Source organism: Cricetulus griseus, chromosome 2, assembly GCF_003668045.3.
Source record: "Cricetulus griseus strain 17A/GY chromosome 2, alternate assembly CriGri-PICRH-1.0, whole genome shotgun sequence".
NCBI lineage: Eukaryota > Metazoa > Chordata > Mammalia > Rodentia > Cricetidae > Cricetulus > Cricetulus griseus.
Window position 1 is genome coordinate 180,849,158 of NC_048595.1, and position 26,556 is coordinate 180,875,713.

At 37.9% G+C, this 26,556-nt stretch overlaps 1 protein-coding gene across 2 annotated transcripts in view; it reads left to right on the plus strand.

Annotated features, from left to right (window-relative positions):
- Positions 1-26,556, plus strand: part of Fbn2 (fibrillin 2) — a 204,779-nt gene that overhangs the window by 93,669 nt on the left and 84,554 nt on the right. For both annotated transcript variants that reach the window (XM_027400938.2, XM_035439034.1), the window contains exons 9-19: positions 732-884; positions 1,935-2,147; positions 3,169-3,306; positions 9,605-9,724; positions 10,611-10,736; positions 11,738-11,860; positions 12,178-12,300; positions 16,430-16,582; positions 18,482-18,535; positions 20,528-20,653; positions 22,492-22,617. In XM_027400938.2, coding sequence (XP_027256739.1) covers positions 732-884; positions 1,935-2,147; positions 3,169-3,306; positions 9,605-9,724; positions 10,611-10,736; positions 11,738-11,860; positions 12,178-12,300; positions 16,430-16,582; positions 18,482-18,535; positions 20,528-20,653; positions 22,492-22,617 — 1,455 coding nt within the window. The remainder of the gene's footprint in view (positions 1-731; positions 885-1,934; positions 2,148-3,168; positions 3,307-9,604; positions 9,725-10,610; positions 10,737-11,737; positions 11,861-12,177; positions 12,301-16,429; positions 16,583-18,481; positions 18,536-20,527; positions 20,654-22,491; positions 22,618-26,556) is intronic.

Below are 26,556 nucleotides of genomic sequence, written 5' to 3' on the forward strand. Positions count from 1 at the left end.
TTCTCATACTTATTTTTCTCTGATTGAAACTATCCCATCCACAAACCATTACAACATTGCATTCAAATCCCATAGTCATTTCAAAGTGACCTTAGGACCCCTGAGATAATAGCCTCTGCAATTTCTTCTTCCTCAGTCAGTAGGGATCCTGTTCTTTGTATGGTTGGAGACCATGTACTCAGTTATAAATGTCTCAGGTGGCTTCTGATCAATCTTTAAGTCAGCATCTCCATCAGATAGATGTTGTTGTAAAGTGAATAGCTACATAGATCTCAATGGCAGACAGTAGAACATGTGTAAGGTCAAGTATGATGCTGGCCTGGAATACACAGAAAGCCTAGGCATGCCTCAGCTACATAGCCCAACCCCGTTTTCTTCTTGTTTAAGAAAGTGTCTTGATCAGGCCTGAACAAGATTGTGAAGAATGGGGTTGGGCTGTCACTGTTCCTTGGGCACCAGGCCTGTTTGACTTGTCACTGAAGCTTGCCTCAGATTTACATGTCTTCCACTTTCATATTCAAGGAAAATGTCGCAGAATCAGTATGTAAAGGACTCTTTGCTGAATAAATGAATAAAGCAATGATCAGATATGTAAAAGTTAAAAGACAAAGGAATGAACTGGTATAAGCAAGAGTAAGTCAATGCAATTCACTTCTCCTAACATGGAAATGGTTGCTGTAGGAACTGGAGGTAATTCTGCCACATCTTCCATTTTCCCTTTATATCTACAGATCAGAGAACGGGCACATGCTTCTCGGGGCTGGTGAATGGCCGTTGTGCACAAGAACTCCCAGGCAGAATGGCAAAAGCTCAGTGCTGCTGCGAGCCTGGCCGCTGTTGGGGCATTGGGACCATTCCTGAAGCCTGTCCTGTCAGAGGTTCTGGTGAGTGCAGGTTGCTGACACCTGGGCACCAACAGTATTAAGACAGCTGGTAATGCTGGTGCTTTCTGGAGCAGAGCAGACATTTATTTGGATTACCATCAGCTTGTATTGTACCAGTCCTTTATAGTAGTTTCTTTCCCTTCTCCTGACCTGAGAATTAATCCCTCCCAAGTCCTGGGCATTAAAAGTTTCTTTCTATTGGAAAAATCCCCCTTACGATGAAAGAGAAAGCCTTCTTGGTAGATATAGCATGAGCAGTAAAGTATGATTAGGACTTTACAAACAAATATGTTGACAGTTTCCGTTATCTTTTCCATGTGGAATTCTAAAACTCAAAAATAATTAAGACTTCTGAAATTTATTTATAAAAGCACATATGCAGTTATAGAGAAAAAATGAGACACATTCCTCATTCTCTCAAAAGCATGAAGCTGTTATACACCACCAAGCATGATCTCTAATATACTTCCCTAATTCCTTGAATAATTAGGAAAATAAGGAAGTTGCTACAGCCTTGCTTCTTCTTACTTGTTTTTTTTATACAAAAACTATGTAAAGATTTTAAGGCTATGTGGATTCTGTCCACTGCTAAACTTTATTTTAAAAATGTTATTCTGAATCTATATTAATATCGAATCCCTTAAAATGGAGAAAACAGACATGAAATTTGGGTGTACATAATACTAATGAGAAGTCAAGTAAAACCAAACATGTAGAATGATTTACCTAAAGCTTTTCACCTGCTCAAGTACATTTCTTGCAAGAATAGTTATGCCTGGAATTTTATGAGTTGTACTTAGGGGGTAAAGTAGAAAGGTGCACACAAAGGGCTCTTTGTGTAAGTCAGTTCAAATAATGAGGAACGTGAGTTTTAAATATTTTTGAAATACCTATACCTTGTTCTTGTTACTATACAGCATTGAAAATATTCAACAAGGTAATAACTTCCTTATTTATATCATATTGAATAAGTAAACTAAAAATGATCTATAACAACTGCTTTTATGATGCATCAAGACTCTGTGTTTAACCGCACTCTTTTCCTTACAGAGGAATATCGTAGACTGTGCCTGGATGGCCTTCCAATGGGTGGCATTCCAGGGAGTTCAGTGTCTAGACCTGGAGGCACTGGGGGCAATGGCAATGGCTATGGCCCAGGAGGGACAGGCTTCCTCCCCATCCCTGGAGGCAATGGCTTTTCTCCTGGTGTTGGGGGAGCTGGAGTAGGAGCTGGGGGACAAGGACCTATCATCACTGGACTAAGTAAGTGGTCTGGTTTCCAGTAGATTCTTGAGTTTTAGCCTCAAGTGATATTATGTTAACAAACGTGTGTGTGTGTGTGTGTGTGTGTGTGCGCGCGCGCGCATGTATCTGAAATACACTGATATTAAATTTTTAAAAAATGTAGCCGGAAAGCATTTGTTCTGTTCTTCAATCCTTTGGATAAATTCAAACAAAAGAATGCGTGACCTAGGCTCTTTGAAAACACAAATAAGAGTCCAAGAATATCCAATCTAGATGACATCACTGGAAAGCATGCTTTGGATTCTGGTTCATCTGGCCCATCTCACTGCCCTACTCATATACTGCTTGGATTATTTCCCAACACCATGTCTCAAATGAGATAAAGCAAGCCCTGTGCAGTGCCTCTCCAAATAGCCTGATGCACACAACCCCTTTTACTGGTGCTTTGCCATTGTTGTCAAATTGCTTGAAATTGAGAACTGTGGGCTTCGGAGCAGAATTGGCGTCCGTTTGCTTGACATTTAAGCTCTCTCTTTAAAAGCACCACTCTTGATAATAATATTTAATAATGTCCCATGGTGTTTTGTTTATTCTTTCTGGCATGCTGCCTATTTGCTACATCTACATATTCAACAAGTTATGAAAGAAAAGAGAAAAAAAAAAGAAATGGAAAATGCTCACATGTATAGTAGAACATTCCTGAAATTTTTTCAAAAGACATGAGCAGAGTTTCCAGATGTCTGACTTAACAAGCACGACTTGTGGCCATGTGTCTTGAGTATTTTTTTAAGATCTTCCATATTAAAATTTAGTAAAAATGTGAGTGTAATAGAGAATGACTATGAGCAAAGTACACACACACATACATAAACATATTTCAAACACCCCCAAAATGAAAAAATATAATTTAATAAAATACAGAGTAATGCAGGCTTCTGATATGTACTTAATTAATTTCTACTAAACTTCTAAAAAATCAGTTCAAATAAATAACTTATGTTGTAATGACCAAGTCTGATTACACCATAATATTCCATAGCAATTCTCAACCAGACAATAGACATATGTAAACACCATGCCAACCTGTGTTTGAATGGACGCTGCATACCTACTGTTTCCAGCTACAGATGCGAATGCAACATGGGCTATAAGCAGGATGCAAATGGAGACTGTATAGGTAAGCTCACAATTCTTTAAGCCTTCTTAAGTTTTCACATAACTGCTACATTGTAAGAAAAAATGGGACCGAATATGACTTTTTAAGGTCTTTTGAAGTAAAACTATTTGTTTGATGTCTCTCTGGCCTGCATGCCACTCTCTGTATTCCGGGACCCCTTAACTGGTTGTTGACCTAAGTCACAGGAAAATTCCCCATTCTCTCTTTTCCTAATATAATTTGTCTCTCCTTTCTTTATAAAGTTGTTCATCCTTACTTTGAATTTAATTTTTAAAGTGAATGTATTTTGAAAACAATATTCTCATCAATCACTTTTAAAGTGACAATGCTAAATACAAATATGCAAACACTTTGGTCCCTGACTCATTTAAACTCTTAAAAAGTGCTGGATATGACTGTATTACTATAATCATTAACAAATTCTTCATTCTCTTTCTCCTCCTCCTTCTTCTTTTTTTGAGACAAGGTATATGGTTCTTATGTATGGACAAACTATGTAGTTCTGGATGTCCTAGAATCACTATGTAGACTAGAATGGCTTCAAACTCACAGAGATCCACCTGCCTCTGCCTTCTGAGTGCTGGGATTAAAGGAATATGCTACCATCGCCAACAATCATTAAATTCTTAGATACAGAAGGACTGTATCTAACAAAGACAGAGGACTGTGGGAATGACAGAGCTGAAAGAGTTTTAACTGTGTAAACGTGGGAAGTTGAATTCAGAGGAGTATGTACTTGTAATCCCAGCAATGGGGAGGCAGACACTGAGACCTACTGATCAACCAGTAGCCAGTCAGAGACATTCAGGTTCAGTAAGATATTCTGTCTCCAAAGTAAAAATAATAAGAAGATGGAGAGTAATTGTGGAAGGTAGAGATGTTGAATTAGTTAGGGTTTCTGTTGCTGTGAAGAGACACCATGACGATGGCAACTCTTATAAACGAAAACATTTAAGTGAGGCTGGCTTACAGTTCAGAGGTTTAGTCCATCATCATCATGGTGGGAAGCATGGTGATATGCAGGAAGACATGGTGCTGGAGAGGTAGTTGAGAGTTCTACATCTAGATCTGCAGGTAGCACGCAGAGAGAGTGACAGTGGGCCTAGTTTGAGCTTCTGAAAGCTCAAAGCCCACCTCCAGTGACATTCTTCCACCAATGAGGTCACACCTACTCCAACAAGGCCATACCCCCTAACAGAGTCACTCCCTATGGGCCTATGGAGGCTATTTTCATTCAAACCACCATGGAAAACATCCTCTGGCCTCTACCCATACCTGCATACATGAATGCACACATAGAGAGAACAGCATAAATAAAATCTTTTCTAATATAACGACAGGAGCTAGAGATAGTTCAGCAGTTTAGAGTACTTCATGCTTTTGCAGAGAGCCTGCATTTGGTGCCCAGTTCCCTTGTCAAGGAGCTCACAATCTTCTTATAACTCCAGCCCCAGGGGATCTGACACCCTCTTCAGGACTCCATAACCACTCATATACAGGTGGAATACATTCACACAGATACACAGACATGGACACACACACACACACACACACACACACACACACACACACACACACACACACACACACTTTAATATAAAAGATAAATTTTAAAGCAAATTTAAATAATAATAATGTAAGTATGGCATTTTAATGTAAGTACCACATAAAATTATTCTAAAATAAATGAAAGTGTATTTTCTAAAGCAAAAATTAAAACCGAGATCCTCTGTGTCTGTATTAGTCAGCTCTGATAGGTTGTTTTAATAGAAAAATACAATTAATCTTAATTTTAAGTTAGATTAAAGACTTGAGAAAGGAGAGGGAAGTCTTGAAGGCTTTTCAGATAATTATGGATCTTCTCTGCTATTCCATTCAAGGCTAGTAAGCAGTAATTCTTAGAGCTTACTTGCAATGTGGAAAGATCAAAAAACTCTGAGTGTTGTGATGAGTCCACTTGCCTGTTTTGTATGTTGGGTGAATTTTTCAATGTGTGTAGGGTGTCACCAGAAATATAATGGCTCCCCCTGTTAAAGTTGTTCCACAGTCAAGAAATTTCACCATTATTAAAAAACACATTTGACGTTGTCACCTTCATACTCATTAGAAACTCCCGTTAAATTTTTAAAAATTGGCAGTATTCTTTTTTAATTCTCCCACTTTAAACCGGGGATTTTAGCTTTATTGTTGACTAGGCTTTTCTTTTTTCCTTAAAGGGACAGGTTCTTGTTTTTCTTCTTCAAGAAAATATCATACAAATTTACACATTTGAAGAACTGTAATTTTAATGTTATCTCATCTTCAAATAAAAATAGTGTTCTGTGATAAAACATGGCTTACAAACAATATTGCACCCATTCGTTTATGAGACAATTGTGGAACTTCAGTCAGCAACACTGTGTAATATGCATTACTTTCCTAACAGATTTTAGGAAGCATACTCACAGCTCAGGATCTAGTATGGTAAGATATTGTCACAAATGATGCCCTTTGCTCAGCGTGGCTTTTCCTTGTTCTACTGTGCTGTGTGTCCTTGGCAATATGGAATTTCTTTATGCTCAGAAATAAGCATTGCTTTGCCCTGTCATAGAGAGTGTTCACACAGTGAAGAAGGCAGTGGCATCTTCAAGTGATTAATGAAGAAACTTTTTAATGATGTTCCTGAAATCCCAGTGACTTCTAGGAGCCCATCGACCAGAGCTAGAGAACAGTTATTATTATAGAGAATCCCCAAATTTGTCCTAAGCCATATGTGAGCTCAAATGCCCCCCTCTCCTCTTTTCTTTCTTTTTTTCTTTTTCATATGTTTAAGATAGGGTCTCACTGTGTAGCTCCGTCCCTGGAACTCACACTATTTTGACCAGGCTGGCCTTGAACTCACAACGATCTACCTGTTCTGCCTTCAGAGTGCTGTGATTAAATGCATATGCCACCTTGCCTGGCTATAAGCCTATTTTCTCACACACTTATAAAGTAGTTTGGTTGGTCTGAGTCCCTAAATTCCATCTATTTGATTTAGAGTCATAGTTGTGATATGACAATACAAAAGGAAGACAATAGGATATCTCTAGTTCAGAAGCAGGCTCTACAAGAGGCTTGCTATCTGGATAAATCAGAATTTCCCTGGAGGGGCAGGGGTTACCAAAAGCCAAACTCAGTAGTACATCTTTGCCTTGCTCAGGAGACACCATTGGAGACAAACACAACCCGTCCAATATGGTATTGTAGAGATACTAAAAATTACATCTAGATATGTTGTTTAGTTCCTTATTTGGACTTACCAAGTCTGAAGTACTGAAGCAGATGGTCATGACTTGTAGAAATACCCGATACTTTTAGCGACTAGTCAAAGGTGTACTTATTTGTCCAGCTGTAGGCTCAGGCCCAGAAAGGCCAGGTGGAGCCTCGATAAAGGACCTGGGTTGTCCAAGTTGATTTCTTCTGTAGACACCTCTCCCGAGCTTCATCCTACAGAAAGCCATTGGCCTGACTGTTGCTCACTTCACCCGAAGATGGTATATAGATCACACCCAGCCATGCCCAGGAGACACGTTTGCTGCAAGTTTAACATTGAAGAGCCTGACTATTTATGTTAAACATTAAAAAACAAAAATAAACAAACAAAAACAACTTTGTCCCTTCTTGCTCCTAGGAGAATTACCCCCAAAGCCTGCAGTTACATCTACTCACCATATTCCCCTTAATTTCTTATTCTACTTTTAACATGAAGTTCTGCAATGCCTAGAGCCTGTCTAATTCACACTGTTGTTAAAATCATGTTAAATCAATTCATTATAGGACAATAGGAAATAAATGAATTCCTCTTCTGCCACTGGTAATACAGAGCTCTTCAAATTAAGTATTTTCTAAATTGATATATACAATACTTTTTCAAGGATAAATTTTAAACTCATGTAGTGCATGAAAATTCAACAACTTTAATAATCAATTCTTTCACAATTCTTTGATTTAGGAGTCTAAGATTCCCATGAATTCTTCTTAACACTACTCCGTCCTTAAGGGAGTTGTAGAAAAAGCCACAGTGTAGTGACTAGTAGTTATTTATCTCTGTCCCTTTAAGAAAGATAAATTCGGTAACTTTGCAGTACTGGAATGTAAGACACATAACAGAGAAGAAACATGAAATTGAACAAATTCAGAAGATGGTGATAGTGACTTGTGGTTGTTCTGAAACCAAATCTCAATGATGAAGGGTTTGTCTGCATGTTCAAGGCCATGGATTTGATCCCCAGAACTATAAAAAATAGATAAAAGTGAAAGACAAATATCATAATTCAGTTGGGCATGGTGGTACACACCTTTAATCCCAGCACCCAGAAGGTGGATCTCTGGGAGTTTGAGGACAGCCAGGTCTACAGAGTGACTTGCAGTACAGCCAAAGCTACACACAGAAAAATCCTGTCTCAAACACAAAGCAAAATCATAATCCTGTTAAACAAAAAAGAAACAAATGTGGTCTAAAAGGCACTTGGAATTATAGAGCAACTTAATTTGCCAAAGAAGAAATAAAAATAAATGAACAGATACAGCCTATCTGTTTGCTGGACCTTGACGACTAAGGAGACAGATTTGATATCACTGAATATATGTAGCAGGAAGAGTTGTCATGGCAACTATACGCCATAGGTATAGGTCCTTAAAGGAGAAAGACATGCTGAAGTGACACTGTTTGCCATGGCTTCCTAGACCATTTACCTGGAAAGAGGAGGATGGGTGTGTGGTCTCTTGTATTCTTCATTTAAAAGGTTTTACAATGGGGCTTCCATCAAGATATATCTGTGAATGCTTTTTAATTATTGGACTTCAATAATGTACATCTAGATAAACGAAGTGATTTTCAGCACTGCAAGCTGGAGATGCTAATTCATAGTGGAAAGTGCACTTATTATACCTTGTGTGTTTGCTAATTCTCTAAACTCTCTCTCTCCCCACTCTGCTTCATTCCTTTGGCTCAGTAGAATTGATGTTGTCAACCAAAAGTGTCAATGTAAGTGAGTCTTAATGGGCTGAAGGGGCCTTTAAATGAATTGAAAAAGCATTTAATCCTGTTAGACTTTGTTGTCTTAATTGTATTCACCATGAGGTTTTGTTTTGCCTTCCCTTCTTTTACCAGAAAGGGTTTAACTGCACACCATCTGAAAGTTTATGTAAGCGAGGTTGGTGTGTTTGAGAGAGCGCAGTCCTGTGGCAGGAACATCTGTGGAAGGAGTGATCTGTTTATTAAAATGGTCACCCTGTGAGTTGATTGCCTTGTTTTCTCTGGTTTAGCTAAAATGGCAACGCTAATGGCATCTACATGTACCTGAGATGGCAAACCATCACACCAACTCTTTTAACTTGCCAGGATTCAAAATAGTATTTAGTGAGCATTGCTAAGGGAAGATGAATTCAACTTACACTGGCACAAGTGATTTCCCCGGGATTTGCCTGGCCTGAATTGTCAGTCTAGTCCTTGACTTTACACACCCAAGCTTCTATAATGGAGTCACATTTAATCGAGCCTCAAAAGTTACATGAAAACCTTCAACTTTCTTGTCTTTCAAATCAGATAGTAATTGCATAAAATTTTATTTTCTGTGGGAAAAATCCTCAGTGCTAATTTTAAGAACTTCAGGAAATCTGAGGTTGATGGAGAAAAACATCGCTTTTTAATCATTTTTCATTGTCTGCATACTTTGTTTGTTACTACAAAATAAAGCCTCGGTGAATACCTAGTTGTGTTTATATAGATGAGCCCCCAACACAGTAACAAGAAAAAGCCTGTAGTCCATCAGTCCCATTCTTCAAAACTAACAGTATTGACCACGTGTAGTGTTCATGTGCGTGTGTGCGCGCGTGTGTGTGTATGTGTGTGTGCATGAGCACTCGTGTCTTTAGAAACCATTCATTGTTCTCATGTTATTGTCTAAGGCCTTAAGCTATTATCTTGCCTAGATTGCTGTAGTTACTGAGTATTACAGTCTGTTGGAACTCACATTGTTGCTTTTCAAGGCCTGTGCCCTTAATCACTTGGCATTATTCCAGTTTAAAAAAATCATTATTTCCTGATTAAAGCAAATTCTCTAGTACTTTCCAATAAGCATTATTTTTGTAAATCTTCACATTGGGACTTTGTGTGTACTTGAGGAAAGGAATTTTCATTCATTTATAAATACTCTACTATTTAGACTATTACCACGGGCTGGCCTTCTCTCAAGTTTGGGAGGCTAAATGCACTTTAAACAAACATTTCTACAAATTGAGTGACGTCTGTAATGGTTTCTTTTGCTGCTTGCAGATGTTGACGAATGCACATCAAATCCCTGCACTAATGGAGATTGTGTTAACACACCTGGATCCTATTACTGTAAATGTCACGCTGGATTCCAGAGGACTCCTACGAAGCAAGCATGCATTGGTAAAGCTGGGTTTCTGTGAAATAGAGTCAGCAAGGCTGTTGAAGTAAAAGGAAATTTATTAAAATGACACAAGAATTGCTTAAGAACTGTTACATTGTGGATTTGTCTTATAACGCCCTTGGATAATCTCCCTTGAAGCCCAAGCAGTGTGTGCATGTATAACAAAGGCAGTGTAGTATCTGGCTTCAAAACCCTTTGGTTGGCCTTCTTTGCCCATGCAGCATAGCTTTCTTCATCCCAGTAATGTCAGCATTACCCCCTTCACTGAGCTTAAGATTTATAGTCATTTCAACCACCCTTTTATTAGCTCCCCACTCACAGTCCAAGACCAAATCATGCCTTGTCTGTATTCACAGTCTCATTGCTTCACCCACCACCATCACCACCCGAAACCTACCTCACTGCTGATTCTTCCCAGAATCCATTTACCAGACAACTTGACTTGTCGTTTCCTTTCCTGGATAGTAAGTTGCCTGAATCGACTTTCTCCTGCAGTTGTTATTGTAGTGCTCTTAGCCCAGAAGCTCTGCAGCTTTTCACTTAACCAACATCAGGTTCTGACTTCAAAGGTCTTTGTCTATTATACCCAAAGCAGCTGCATCAATAATTTCAGACTCCTCCGACCTGTTCCTAAGCTCACTGCAGCCCCATTTCCTTCTCTCCTTTGTTCTCTCTTTACCTACTGCCTGCTCTGTGGAATTGCTTACACTTTCTATGCAAGAAGAAAAGCTGGTGAGAGATGAAAATTTTGCTGAGAAAGCAACGCAATCCTGGGTGTTTTGTGTGAACACATAGTGAATATTTCAAATCTCATGCATTATCTTGCTGTTTTTATCCTCCAGTTTACAAAGCAATACTGTTTTTTTCTCTCTTTAATCTTCTCAGATATTGATGAGTGCATCCAGAATGGGGTTCTTTGTAAAAACGGCCGGTGTGTGAACACAGATGGAAGTTTCCAGTGCATTTGCAATGCTGGCTTTGAATTAACCACAGATGGGAAAAACTGTGTCGGTATGGAATATTTTTTCTCCCTTGGAAATGAATTTTCGAGAATATATATTTTTATTTAGAATCATATATATGATTTCCACAAAGGTTTCCACATCTCATGTGTGAAAGAAAGCTGGTCACATAACATAGGTAAATAAAACATGAAGGCATTTAACATGACTATAGAAGTAAACTAACAGAATTAATTCATAATATTACAACTCATGATTTATGACCCCTCACAGTTTTCCTTTGCAGAGCATATTTAAATCAGCAATGTGCTATATTTTAGATACCAAAGTCATAATACTGACAGGATAGAGAAGGAGCAGTCTCCTTCTGAATTTGGGAGAATATGGCAATGCTGGTATCTATAGTCAATGATTGGCATGCTTAGCTGAACAATAGATGCCAACAGACATGTGGAACTTAGACATTCACTAAGGAAAGCCCAGCTCATTTCACCTGCAATGAGGCTTACCATACTTCAGTTTCCAGGGCAAACCTAACACCCACTGAAACCTTGCTACCTTTTTGGGAAAATAAAGCACCAATGGTGTTCAGATGGTTTCAAAGGAAAATAAGCATAAGATGTATTCCTTATCCTTTCATTCATCACATGGCAGCTCCCTCTCAGCCTTCACACTGTTGAGTTCATGCACTAGGCACTCTTGTTTTGAGAAATGAAATGAACGAATGTTCATCCCTGAAAACACACCCACAAAAGTAACATCATACAGACTTGGTAAGTTGTATTTATGTGTTTAGGAATATCAACAATTAATGGGAAAGACAGAAAAGCAGGGTACATGGGAGGGCTTGAGGAAAGGAAAGGGAAGGGAGAAATGATGCAATTATATCATAATCTCAAAGTAAAAGCTAAAGGATTTTTAAAAAGTGAAGTGATAGTACCCACAAGTGCAGGATTCATATATGAGGTAGTTTTGACTGGAGATTGTGGAAAGAGAGAGACTTGGTACTTTTGATACCAGGGTCAAAGTCATTCTTGTCTTCTGTCACAGACCATGATGAATGTACAACTACCAACATGTGTTTGAATGGAATGTGCATCAATGAAGATGGTAGCTTCAAATGCATATGCAAGCCAGGATTTGTTCTGGCTCCAAATGGCCGTTACTGCACAGGTATGTCCGGCTTTGAGATAAGAAAGTCACCAAGATTGGAAACATCCCTTTCTTATCTGTGGATCATGCAAGAGTAATTCCGTTTTCCTGACTTCATTTTCATGTTATTCATATCTCTTGCTAGCTCAGCAAGGCAGATGTCTAAAGCTTCCTAGGGAAAAAGACACTGTGAACTGGGAAACAATAATGTCTTTGCAAAGTAACATTGGTATAGGAAAAATTAAGGGAATGGCAGACTGATTTTAGTGAATCTGAAGGAAACAATACAGCAAAGTCTACTACTCAATAATGGACAGCTTCTGTCCCCCTCTGAGCAGATGTTGATGAATGCCAGACCCCAGGCATCTGCATGAACGGGCACTGCATCAACAACGAAGGGTCTTTCCGCTGTGACTGTCCCCCTGGCCTGGCTGTGGGAGTAGATGGACGTGTATGTGTTGGTAAGTGAGCATTCTGAAGTGGCCTGATGGACCCAAGTGAACTCTGAAAATTTAAAATAGGATATATATACACAAAAGAATAATAATACTCAACTACAAACAGAATGCATGCTAAAACACAGGTAAGGCTTAAACACACACCAAATGAATGGGGTCCGTTACAAAAAGGCTGTTTTGTGTATGATGTCATTTATAGGAAATACCCAGAATAGGCAAATCTTCATTCATTCAATGTGATTGCTTAGGGCAGAAAGGACAGGGTGACAGGAGAAGAAAATGATATCTAAAGGACGTGGAAATATTCTAAAAAACAATTTTGAGTGTAAATGATCTTTAAATGTAGAATTTCAATGGGTAAACTCTATAACTTGTACATTATATCTTAATAAAACTGTTATAAAAATCAGACACCCACACTGTCTCCTTTCAAAACTCCTGATGATATACAAAGAAACAGAGTTCTGAATTCAATGGGAATTTGTGTTATGATTAATAACATATATAAAATTGGGGATTATAGTTATATTCATGTAAACTCTTGCTTTTATCCCGACAAAGCTTGAATCATAAGTGACTTGTGCCATAGAAGTGTACTGATAGCCAAAGATTAAGGTTTTTAGGATTATTCCTCATCACCACCAACTACTGAAGGGAAAATGGGAGACTGAATATACATTTTACTTTGAGCCATTCTGAATTCCTTTGGGGAATATTCGATGAGTGGGTGCCATGAAAATGAATCAAAATGATCATGCATCGGGCTTTGAAAAGACACGAAGAACTTTTGAGATGCTGTGGGCTCTTTGAGACCTCAGCCATAATGTTGCAATGACACCGAGAGGAAAGAAGTTAGGAAAATACATTTATGAGGTTTTCCCTTCCAAGTGCTTTTGTGAAACTTGAAGGATGAGTCAGCCATTTTGCACCCCCTGTTCAGCTTAGGCAGGAAAACAGCAAGCCTGGTTTGAGAATGTAGTTTGAGAGAAAGGAAATTCTTAGCCATAGTTGTTAATTTTTTACTTAGAACTCTTGGATCCCAGGAGGGTTAAGGAGGGACAAGGAAGGGTCGGCAGATGGAAGTCATCTGTTTTCAGATTCATCCTCTGTCCAGGCGAGGCTACACTTCAGCCTGCAGGTTGTCAGCACTTTGTCCAGGGGAATTTCAAATATAGAAGCCAGAAGAATGTAGCTCCTTCCTGTGTGGAGAGCTGAAATATTTTCAGTTGCCATCAAATTCTTGGTTGCTTTTTTTCTACACCTACATGGCTCCATTGAATTCTAAATTGAACATAAAGCTGGTTTAGGAAGGAGAAATTATTTTTATCTCAAGCAGATAATTTATGAATAGTTATCATGAAATTGATGTTCAAAACCAAAGCTTTATTCTTTTATCCACTTGCAGGGAGCACATCAGAAATTACTGGAATGCCTTTGTGAATTTTTCACCATTATAGTGATTTCAAATTTTGAAATGGGAGGACATTGTCTGGGTAGAAAATTCTCATACTCATACTATGGCAGATTTCTTCATTCCTTCTTATGTTAAGAAGAAATCAATTCTATGAGTTGTTTGAATTGGCTCTTTAACTTAATTTCTTATTATATCTTTCTTTCTATAAGAATTGATATTTTTAACTTCCATAAAATTAAGCTATGGTTTTAATTAGTATACTGAAGAACCATGACTCACAAGTGGAGTGTAAACAAGAGACAAAACTTATATTTTCATACCATCCCCATCCTTTTAAATTTGATTTTTTAGTTTTTTTCAGTAGGCAAAATGGATCCCATAATGAAGGAAGAAAGCTCAAACTATTCTATAACTTAACTTTTAGGTAACAAGAAAATCCTATGAAGATTTTATTTAATGAGAATAATCTGAATTTAGAAATTAGAATGTTCACTAGCATATAATAATTAATATTCCAAGCTGAGTTTTAAATAACAAATTTACTTCCAAGCTCAGCTCTGCAGGGGGGAAGGGTTTTGAAGCATAGGGGAAGAGGCTGGACTGTGGAAGCAGGAATTCTTTGTGTTGCTGGAATTGCCCTAGGATGGCTTCAAGATTTCCAGGCTTTGCAAATATTTAAAGCCAACTCCTTCCTGTGTGCCTGCCACATGGGACCCTCTCTTCATGTGATCTAGTCTATAGACATATTATCCTCTGCCCTGCCCACTGTGACCCAAGGCTAACACTCTCCTGTCATTTGTTCCTCACTCACACAGTGGGCATCATAGCCCCTGTCTTGCCTGTTAAACCTTCCAGGCAGGACTGAATAAAAGCCCTTCCAGGGATCCCATGGGAATTTTTGTTCTTGATGAGATTTAAGGGAAAAGAATCTTAATTTATAACCCAGATTATGCACAAAAATCCTCTTTTAAAAGCTATTCTCTTAAGTGTTAGATAGACAGATGATGTTGATGATAGATAGATAGATAGATAGATAGATAGATAGATAGATAGATAGATAGATAGTAGATAGATAGGTAGATGATATATGGGTAGGTAGATGATATTGATGATACATGATAGACGATAGATAGATAGATAGATAGATAGATAGATAGATAGATAGATAGATGATAGATGGGTAGGTAGATGATATTGATGATACATGATAGAAGACAGACAGACAGACAGACAGACAGACAGACAGACAGACAGACAGATAATAGATAGGGATGTCCTTGATGTTAAACAGATATGAAGGATTGGTCATTAATTTCTTTATATCTTCAGAATGAGTTCTCAAAATTTGCCTTGCTATTAGAGAATTTTCAGAAAATTTTCATTTTCAGCAGGCTTTTTAAACACTAGCTTTAGAATATTTCATCAAGTTTCCAAACAGCAGCATTTTTGTTTCTTAAAAGTTATGTTCTTTTCTTTACCAGTTCTGTTATTTACCAGGTGTGTGGTTTTTGGATAAGATACAGTCTCTCCAGAAACCCCTTTTCCATATTAGCTCTGTTGATTAAATAAAGAACAAACAAACCTGCTAGTACCTAAGAAAACATTATAAGACACTCTAAGAAACAGATACAATTATTTCCAATAACTTGTGAACAATGTTAGATACTTTCAATGGGGACTATCTCTGATGAAATTACCATGCTCTACTGCTGAATTATGCTGCTTCTCTGGCTTTTAAGATGTTCTGAATTTTTAAATAGTCAATTATTTACTGCCTCATAAAACAGTAACATATTTCATAAAGCTTGGGAGTGAGAGAATCAAGCAAAAATAGAATGTGTAGGGGTGTGGATGGGCATAGTGGCAAGAGGAGGTACCAAGGAAGTCACACTGAATTCCAGCTTGGGTATTTGAGAGCTTGACCTATTTACATATCCTTCCTCAACACCAGAGTTGGTGACATGACTGTTTCATGGGATCTTGTCTACATAATCACTCAGTACAGTGCCAGAGACAGAGTGCTCCTTTTGCTCATTTTGTTTGTTTTGAAACAGGATCTCTCTATGTAGCTGGCCTAGAACTTATTCTGTAGACCAGGCTAGCCTCAAACTCATGAAGATCTGCCTGCCTCTTCCTCCTGAGTGCTGGGATTAAAGATGTGCGTCACCATACTCAGCTTATTTTTTCCCATAACTATTAATTGAGCATCAGAGATAAAAATCATAGTCACCAACAACATCCTGAGAGTTGAAGAGAAAGATGTTCTAATTTAAGAGGTCAAATCAAGCTATCTCCCAGGCAACACTCCAGTCACTTCAAGACAGTTTATTTTCACTGCTCCTTAGAACTTGTCCAATAGAAACAAGAGTTAAATGCCAGACTGTGGCTAAGGACAACTCCAAGATTAAAGCTCAAAGTGGTATTCTTGATAGTCATTATATCCGTAGCCAATTAAAGACCCATAAGAATAGATGGGATGTTGTGTACCTGTGTGTCATGGGGTAGGGCTGGAGACCATGGTTGTTGATATTTTTTTCAGTTTTCCCCTTACTCTACAAGCATTCGTTCATTCCCCAACTTTGAAGATGCTAAAGATGCAAAAGAAGAGTAAATGGCAGGTGTTCTCTGGAAGTTCCCAAGTGTGGTAGCCTCTTAGGTTAAAGAAGCCTTCCCATTTTGCAGTCTCTGTCTCTCTTACCATCCATTCATTTCCACTAGACACGCACATGCGCAGTACCTGCTATGGTGGAATCAAGAAGGGAGTGTGTGTGCGCCCTTTCCCTGGAGCAGTGACCAAGTCTGAATGCTGCTGTGCTAATCCAGACTATGGCTTTGGAGAGCCCTGCCAGCCTTGCCCTGCTAAAAATTCAGGTATTCACTTGTAGTAAGATGCTAGAAGTTCAACAGCAGAATTTGCTCAAAGATTATATCTGCTCTGAAGTGATTTTGTCCTTATTCTGAATTGAAGAAGAAAAAGCAAATTTGCATTGGTGTGTGAGATGTGTGTAGTTGGTAGTTTCAGAATGTGTGCATGCTTTTGCTGAACCCACAATGATCACAGCAAACAGCAACTATTTTGCTCATACAACTGAGATTGTGGCACAGATTTTATATTGGAATTTTACCTTCAGTTCCCTGGATCTCTGTTGTTATTGAGAATATAAAATACCTTGACATTTACTTGCCATTACTAAATTTATAAATACAAGACAGTCTGATTAACCAAAGTCCATCAAGGTTGACTCTTGTTCATTCATACTTTCAATAGCCTCTGTGGAATATAAATAAGTACAGTGTGGTCCAAAAATAAACAAACGCCCTGCTTTTTCATCAGGTTGAAGATACTCAGGTTGAATAGCTCACAGGCAGCCAACACAAATAACAGTGTAGTATGACTGGCACCCTAAAAGTGTCAAGAACAGAGAGCAGGGAAAGCACAATGGATGAAGCAGGCAGTTGCCTGGGTCATTGGGGAGAGTGCAGCAGAGAGGAGCATATTTAGTTAGTTCTCTTTCCACATGGAAGATGGGAGAAAACTTCCCAGAAAGTTAATGGGTTTTGAGTTCTGGTGAAAGTCTTACATGGGTTGCTCAAACCTTTGAAAACAATATTTGATGCATCTCAAATTACTGAATATGATGTTTTCTTTTTTAAAAAGAGGAAAAAAGTATCCTAAACTACATATCAGTTATCAAAACAGAGGTTTAAACTGAAAGGAAGCATTTCATGTATCATCCCTTACTCTTCAAGGAGCACACATTAATCATTAAAGAAAGTGGAAAAGCTCTGTAGAAAAAAGTTTAGCACACACAGGTGTTTGCAAGGGAGAATGCACATACATGGTAGCTTTCCACATGAAAAGATGTCTGCTGCAAAAAGATAATGAAGTGACAATTTTGTTTGTCAGATTGGGGAAGCCATAGGCAATTAATTTTTCCTATGATGGGAAGACAGGCTAAAACAGATACTCCATGACAGATGGATGAGTACTCTGGGTCAGGGAAGGGATGTTAGCCTCAAACGAAGCAGGCACTTGCAGAAATTTTACTTCCAAAAAAGTAATCATTCAAGTAGCATAGCTGAAGTTGTCATTACTCGTCTAAGTTTTTCCAAGTTGGAAAGACCTAACTACATTAGTAAGAGACTGATGAAAAAACATAGTCCCTCCATGTATCTGAGAATAAAATATTGATGCTCTAATAAATGGGGCATTGACATGACACATCTGTGACAGAACTCTAGGGACCCAAGCCTGCTTCTCTACTCACCTCAGTGGCTTCGGGAAACTTACTGCATTACTGTTTGTCAGAGGGAGAAAAAGGGTTTCTAGCTGGTTTTATGGACAATTAGATTAATTATTGGATGTAAAAATGGAGAATACCTGGTATTTGGTAAATATTTATGACGTAAGTTTTGACTCTTGTCATGTTATCATGGAGAAAGAAACAAAAGACAATGTGATGACATGCCTTAAAGTTGCACATGAATAATATTCAAACCCTGATCAAATATATCGAGATCATCCTGAAACATGGTTACAAGTAATTCTACTCCTTATACTTTTCTGTGATTTTTTTTAGAATTCTTGAAATAATAACGTTTTAGAAAACAGTGACTTTTTTATATAAAAATGAATTTACATAATTTTTATGTTAATGAGTGAGGAATAAGCTTGTTTGAACTTTTCTATTTTCATTTTTATGTTAATGACGGAGTGTGGAGTGGTGTGGCTTAACATTTTGTGGCTTTTTTTTTTTTTTTGTCACACAGCTGAGTTCCATGGCCTTTGTAGCAGTGGAGTAGGCATCACTGTGGATGGAAGAGGTAATTCTGCTCAACTCTCAGTCTCATGTTGTAAAATATAAATTATATAGCTTCCAGGTTATATTTGTTGTGTGTAATGTTTTTTTACTCTTTTTACTCTTGTGGCTTTTTTTAGGGAGTCACCACCCAGCTCCCAAGTAATTCTTAGCTATGGATGCCCAGCTTTAGGTTGGCTTGTTGTTAGCCAGCTTTTCTTATATTATCCTTTCTACCTTTTGCCTCTGGGTTTTTCCTGTTCTCTTCTGTACATCTTACTCTTGCTCCATGGATTACTGTGTAGCTTAGTGACTGGGTGGCTGGCCCCTGAATTCCTCCTCTCCTTGTTCTCTTGTTGCTCCCCCCTCTCGGTTCTCCTTCTATTTATTCTCTCTGCCTGCCAGCCCTGCCTATCATGCTCCTGCCTCACTATTGGCCATTCAGCTCTTTATTTGGACCACCAGGTATTTTAGACAGGCAAAGAGTCACAGTTTCACAGAGTTAAACAAATGCAGCAAAAATGAAAGTCACACATCTTAAAATAATATTATAGTAATAATAATACAGATATGGTTATATTTACTGTGGAAATGTTCAAATGGAGACTGATAGGGTAAACCATCTTCCAGAGAAATAGTTGCTAAACAGGATGACATTAAGTGACATTTCACGTGTGACTGTTTTTTGTTAAAAATAAATATTTATCTATTAAAAATACTTTATTGAAAAATTTTACTAGCAATCCATACCCATGATTTTATATGTAAAATACTACACCAAATAATTAACAGTTGGAAAAATATCTGTCTTTAAGGGATATTTGGTATGGATCAGGTCTGAGATACACTGTCCCAAAATAACTAAGATTGTAGATACTTAAAAACCACCAAAATGTTTGTATCTAACTGAAGAAGTAAAATCCATTCAAGTTTTCTCATTTCAAATTTGGTGTTATGTTTTAACAAAACTCTGATAGAGAAGTGTGTCTGTGTTTACAAGTGTTAAAGGTTTGTGACCATGTTTGAGAAGACTGTAAATCTTCAGGCAGTGTTGTTACATTTTAAGTAAATATCTGAAACCAAAGAAAGAGGCAGAATTTTACTGGGATATTTTCCCAGATATAAAGTGAAAAGTTAGGTAGATAAGCAGGGAGTATCTAAGGCGGTCTTTCTAATCCCTTTTTTCTTTTTGAAGACAGTGTCATGAAGCCCAGGCTGGCCTTTAATTCCTGATCGTATTTGCCTTTCCTGTCCCAGGTGCTGGGATAATCGGGATGTTCAGACTGCCTGATCCTTCCCAATTCCTGTAAACAATCATCATCAGAATTTGTTCACAATAAACAAAATGGGATTTTTGCAACACAGTATTTTGTTGCTGTTGTTTTGTTGACTCCCCGTCAATGGCCTCCCACCAGAGCCCACTGCCTGTTGGGAATTGTATGTTTGTTTCACTGGAGCTCAAGTGCCATTGTCCCAGGGCAGGAGAGCAGTAGTCATGACTGTAGCTTGTTGTAAATCATTGGGTTGTCAAGTAGCCATATTCTAGTGTCTTCTGGATTCTTTCTAACTCATGAACAATGAGAAGCACTATGTATCCTATTACTTAAGTAATTGCTAAATATGAGAACAAAGCAAGAGCACCCTGTGCATATAAAATCATACAGGCCTTCCTAATAAATCTCTATGTTTTAATTAGATGGCTATAATACCTACTAAATTGAGTTTTCCTTTGGATTTTGAGCCAAAAGCCTATAATTTTTCTTTATTAATTTTGTCAGAAATAGAGACATACTGCATGACTTGATTATTTGGGTGCTGCCAGCTCCTTTCATTTTTTTCTCTTGACTTTCCCATGAAGTTTCTTCAGTTTTATTTTTTTATTTTATTTCCTTCTTCTTTCTAAAAGGCAAACTGTAGGTTTTCAAAGTTAGATACTTCACATGACAAAAGCTCTTTATTAGGTCAGTTGTCAACAAACAGGTGTCTGTGAGTGTTAAATATGCTACATTCCATTTAGATATCAACGAGTGTGCTTTGGACCCTGACATATGCGCCAATGGGATCTGTGAAAACTTGAGGGGTAGCTACCGCTGTAACTGCAATAGTGGCTATGAACCAGATGCTTCTGGAAGAAACTGCATTGGTAAGTTACTGGTGGTACATGTACACCTTGTGTTGTTTAATTCTATGGCTAAGAGAAGAAACGACAGTTAATGATGAAAACTAGAAGTCCCTTGACTGCCTTTGATGGTACCTTGATACAAAGGGATTAGAAATGATTTCCACAACACAGTATCAAACTTTTTGGAGCTCCTTTCAAATGAGCATGTGGGCTGGGCCCTTTTAAAAACCAAGAAAATTCTGTGATCATTCCAACTCAGAACTCAGGTGGCTCAGCTCCCACACTTTACATATATGTAATGTTTGTTAAAATTTACAGATGAAGGGATTGGAGAGATTTCGAATCAGTTAGGAGCACTGACTGCTATCCCAGCAGACCAGTTCAGTTCCCACCACCACATGGTGGTTCATAACTAACTGTGACCTGGGTTTTCAGGAAATGTGATTCCCTCTGATGCTGTCCGCAGACATTGTACATACACAGTGCACATACATGTGTGCAGGCAGCGCACACACTCACACTCATAAAATTTTAAAAAAATGCCCTATCATGTGTTTGACTCATTATTTTCTTACCCATTTCTCATAAAATTGAACTGTGTCCCTCAGTAAACACATCAAAGTCCTCAATCTCAGGAACACGGGATGTGACCTTATTAGAGGTTAAGGTTTTTATTTTTTAAAACATGTGTCTAATGTTTTTAGAATTTCACATGTGAATACAAAGCATTTTGATCATATACCTCCTGCCCCTCCCCCACTCCTCCTACACCCACCCCTCCACCTTCTTCTCTCTTACCCCCTCCAACTTCATCCCTTCTTTAAAAAAAAAAATAACCAGTTGAATTGAACTTGTGCTGCACATATATGCTTGGGCGTAGGACCATCCAGTGAAGCCTGGTCAACCTACAAGGGAGCACACATTTGAAGAAGAATGACTGGATTTATATGATTCTAATTTAAAAATACAAATTAAAAGTCGGAATCAGAGCAAAACATAGCATCCAGAGTGGGAAAAACGCAAATGAAACAAAAAGATAATACTACCTGTGGTGGTGATATGTAAAATCATTTTCTGATCCCGCCTTCAGCATTGTCAGGGTGACACTGTATCGTTTGACAAAGGGCAACTGTTTGTAAGAGGAAAAATGTAACTTTCAGCCAAAGGAACTCTTTATCCCCAAGGATAGTTATTTCTTCCTCTTGGTAACTATACTTGCTGATAAGAAGTCAGTGCCTGTAATCTCAGCCCACAGTGAGTGAACTTGATGCCAGCCTGAGTTACATAGTGAGATCTGTTCCAAATAAAATAGAGTGAGATAAAGTTGATGTGAACTTTTGAACTGCAGGTTTTAAACGGTCTCCCTGGGCCATTCTGGATGGCTAGAGGAATGTACAAAATGCACCAACAATACTTCACTAATAACTCCTCTTCCTTACTGAAAACATAATGGGAAACGTTTCCATAACCAACACTTAATGCATTCTTGGAATTTAATCAGAAAAATGAAAAATACCATATTCCTATCATAAGTAAGTTCACTGGCAAATGAGTTCAACTTTCTGACACATTTTTATCAGTGCTTTAAATGTAAAAATAAATCTAACAGTTACACATTTAGAGGGTCAGGGAGGGTAACTGAAGGAGAACAAAAATGATCCCTTGTTAAGTCTTACTTTTCCAAGTGCTTTGAAAGATCTTAAAAGCGTCCACCAGTGTAAGAAGGTACTATCTGAATAGTGCTGGGTGTGTTTGCTGTAGTGTGGCATAAAGATACTGAGGCAATAAAAATGAAATATAGGCGGTCCTGATATGCTGTTTACCATGTCCACCTCCTGTTTTCTGCTGACTGTTTGCAGACATTGATGAGTGCTTGGTAAATAGGCTGCTTTGTGACAATGGCCTATGCAGAAACACCCCGGGGAGTTACAGCTGCACATGCCCCCCAGGCTATGTGTTCCGGACAGAGACGGAGACCTGTGAAGGTAAGGGCTATCTTCCTTAACTTGGCATGTCTGCACCCACGAAGCACCTCAAGACATATCAGCACCAGTCACTGCAAAGGAGTGTCGTCAAAGCATGTGCCTGCATGCTTGCATGAGTGCGTGCGTGTGTTCATGCATACATGTGTCTATATGTCTTCCCTGTTTTATGATCTCTGTCCACTGATTTGGAAGTTCTGGAAATAGCATTCATATAAACACAATTTATAAACACTGTTGGTTTGTTCTGTTCACATAGAATATCAGCAAGCACTTGGAAAAACCAACAGAAAGAGCTGTATTATTTAACTTGTTAAAATAAAATTCCTGATTTTATTGGCTTGGTTTGCCCTTTAAAAACAAAATCACTGTGACACATTAACCTACAAACCTACATCCCAACAGCACTTAGCTGCCAGTCATTACGAAGTGGATGGTTGATACTGTCAAAGTCTTGACCCAGAAAAATATTTGGAGCCAATGTAAAGCTAATTCCTCTCTGAAATACATAGTCTATGAAAATTATCCTTTCCGTTTGACAAGTTAAAGGATATCATTTGTTTGTAGACCTAAATTAGGTCACTGTTTTAAAACCTCTTTTTATGCCATGTGTTTCTGCGGTGCATGTTGCTTGACCAAGTTCAATGCTTAGGGAAGTGTCTGTTTTCAGTGAGATTTGGCTATGACATGAGTACATTCAGGGATGACTTGATATCTTAATCACAGTTCTGTTTCAGAATAATCTGTTTCTTAACTACCGTTCATTGTCTTCCTTTGGTTTCTACAATGTGGGCCTGCAGAGGACTCCTATAATATGCTCAAATCCAGCTACTGCTTTCAAATAGTAGCTTGTTTTAAGAAAGTTAATATTAATTACTTCAGAATAAACCTTTCCTTTTCTGTGGGCTTAATTCTTCCTCAAGACTCCACAACCAGAAAAAAGTACAATAGCACTATTATGCAAAAAATAATTATTGTCCTCTCTTCATCTTCTTAACTTCAAAGCATTCTTGTGGATAGAAGCAAGTTGCAAGTTAGGACTGTTGAACAAGATGCCAAAACACAAATGTCTCAGCTGAGGCCAATGGAATGCAATTACAAAGCACAGTTCTAAGATTGGATTGAGTAGGAAGGACCTCTGAAAAACAGTAATTAACCAAGGAGGTGGTAGATAATCATTTATATAAAATCACATTTTCCTAAACTTAGCTGAGGTAATTGTTTCCCTTATTGTCTGACAGGACACACCCATCTGTTGATAAACCCTACTTTGGCTCCTCAACGATACATGTGATGTTTTCTATTTTCTGGCTTCCATCCTTACCCCTAACACCCATTTTCCTTCAACATTCTCTAGAAAAGACTGTCAGTCAGATTTCCTTGCATGTGTTTTGTGTGTGTGTGTGTGTGTGTGTGTGTGTGTGTGTGTGTGTGTGTGTGTGTGTGTGTTTTACTACAGAGGGATAAGATAAGGGGTTTCGAACATTTTTTGTTTTTCATGAGCATTCACACTTCGGCTGCATTTATCAATTTTACCAGTTCTATTAAAGGGTGAGTTTGTCTAAATCTCAGGAAACATACAACTCAAGAGTAGATGAGATGTCATCTCAGTTAGCTCAGAGCTATTCATGGTTAAAGTCCTGTTTCCCATCTGTTGCATGAAACCACACCCTCTGGTGATGGCTTGAGAAAAAGAGTGGGAACCAAATGGTTAGGGTCTGGTCCTGTGGTATGTACACTGAATTGTCAAAACAAGTAATATGGAACTGAGAGGTACTGATAGGTAAACTACTGAATGGGTAAAAGACAGAATGACATTTAATAGCAAAATGTTGGATGGTCACATAATTGTAAGGCACTTTAGTGACAAATCAGCCAACAAGGAAGGTTGGAGAGATGACTTGACTTGTTTTGTTCAAAGGGCACTTCCTCTTAATAAACCTTAGTCTTTCCTTTGATGTAGACATGACTTATCTGTCATTCATAGGAAAGAAGTTCATGGTATATGAATAAAGATGAAATAATAGAAAAATATTTTCCCTCCAACCTTATGATGTTGGTGGAAATTTAAGATAAATGTCGGTTACCCTGTAAACTTACTCAAGTAACTTTTTTTTTTACCCATTGTTAAGTTATTTACCTTTCATCTAAAGTTTTCCTCAAAACTACATATATACAGACCCAGTGGCTTCTCATCTCTTGTCTCCTTGAGTCTCCATACTTCCACCATTGGGCACAGTCAATTTTCAACCTGAGCTCTCTCCACTCTAGTCTTTCTTCACTAATTTCCATGGGCTAGACCAAGAATTGGTACCAGATTCTTTGCAAATTTCAGCTTTCTGTATATGTTACTTTCTCTGTTCACTGACTCTATTTGTAACTCGTGTTTTCAATAGATTGATATAAATATATAATAAACAACAATACCAATAAGCAGGAAGTTCCTCTGTATTTTAGGCTAGGGTTCCAAAAAATCATTTCATTTTGCTGGAGCTAGAAGGGTCTGTGAAAGTTAAATTTTTTACATCAAGTGCTGTGGTTTAGATTGTGTTTCCAGTGACATAACTAGTTAAATGTAAACCAGATGTGCTTTGAAGTTTATTTCCAGAAATGTACAGTGAACTGTTTCAGTTTCTGCTTCCATGACATTTATACCATAAAAACATTGTATTTAAGGGAAAACTAAATAGTTGATATTTGTAGTTGTCGCTGTATGTGTTTATAGTGTTTGAGTTGGCCATTGCTTAATTCAAAATGGCTATTTGTGAAACTATGACACCAGCACTTTTCTTTTGGGGACTCCTCACAAATGAATTAATTAGAGAATTCAGTATGGAATACCCTCAGGTGGATTATCTACTTCCTGCTCGTCTAGTTTATTTTGTGCTTGCATTTTCATGAAAGGATTTCAATACTGTCTCTTTTTTTTCATTAAAAGCCTTACATTGGAATTAGTGTATTATAAGTATTTGTATTTCTCCTTTAAGAAGTCCTTTTCTGTTGCAAGCAACCTGAAAGCAAAATGTACTCATATTTCCCCCATCAATTTGTAGTTCAAGAGCTGAAATTAATACCTGAGCACACCTTTAGGCATTCTGGTGACAGTAATCGCTCTCTACATAGATTTTTTTTAACTAAAATATAATTATATAATTCTCTCCTCAACTCTTCTCTCTCTCCAACTCCTCTCGTATACCTGTCTCTCAAGTTCATGGCCTCTATTTCTTTAATTGTTGTTGTTGTGTGTGTATTTCTAAACATATTAATATAACCATCTCAGTCCATTTATGTTATTTGTATGTATATTGTTTTAGGGATGACCACTTGGTATTGAATAACCAAGTGGGACATCTTCTCTGCTCTCAGAATTCCTTATTTGCCTATAGTTCTTTGTGAAGGGTTTAAGCTCCCATGAGATTTCCTATATAAACATGTCTTTGGAGTTTGTACATAGATATCTGAGATGATATTTTTAACTCATTGGCTGGCAATGGGCTCTGAACCTGCCCCTTTTAGGACTGCTTTATCTACATTTTACTTGAGTTAGGCAGGAACAATCATTAGAGCCTTCTAACTTTACTTACAAGTCTTCTCCAACACTTTAAAGAAAAGAAGTATCTATATTAAATCCAAAGATATGTGTAGTTGGGAAGGTCTTCTTGGGATCTCAGAAACCCTATTGTTTAACAAAAGTGTTGAGATACATTGCTGTGTTTGAAATAATTAAGCAAGGAGAGATGGGATAGAATGGTGGCCTTTGTAGCAGAGTAATTGGGTTATTTGACAGTGTCCTTGATGTTATTGTCCATATTTTAACTGAAACCTGTGTTTACATTTTATTAATCCATGTGTTAAGCTATTTAACTTTATAACTTAGAGAATTTCTTAGACACCTCTTGAAAATGTAGATATACTATGATTCTGTTTGCTTTTGTCATCAAC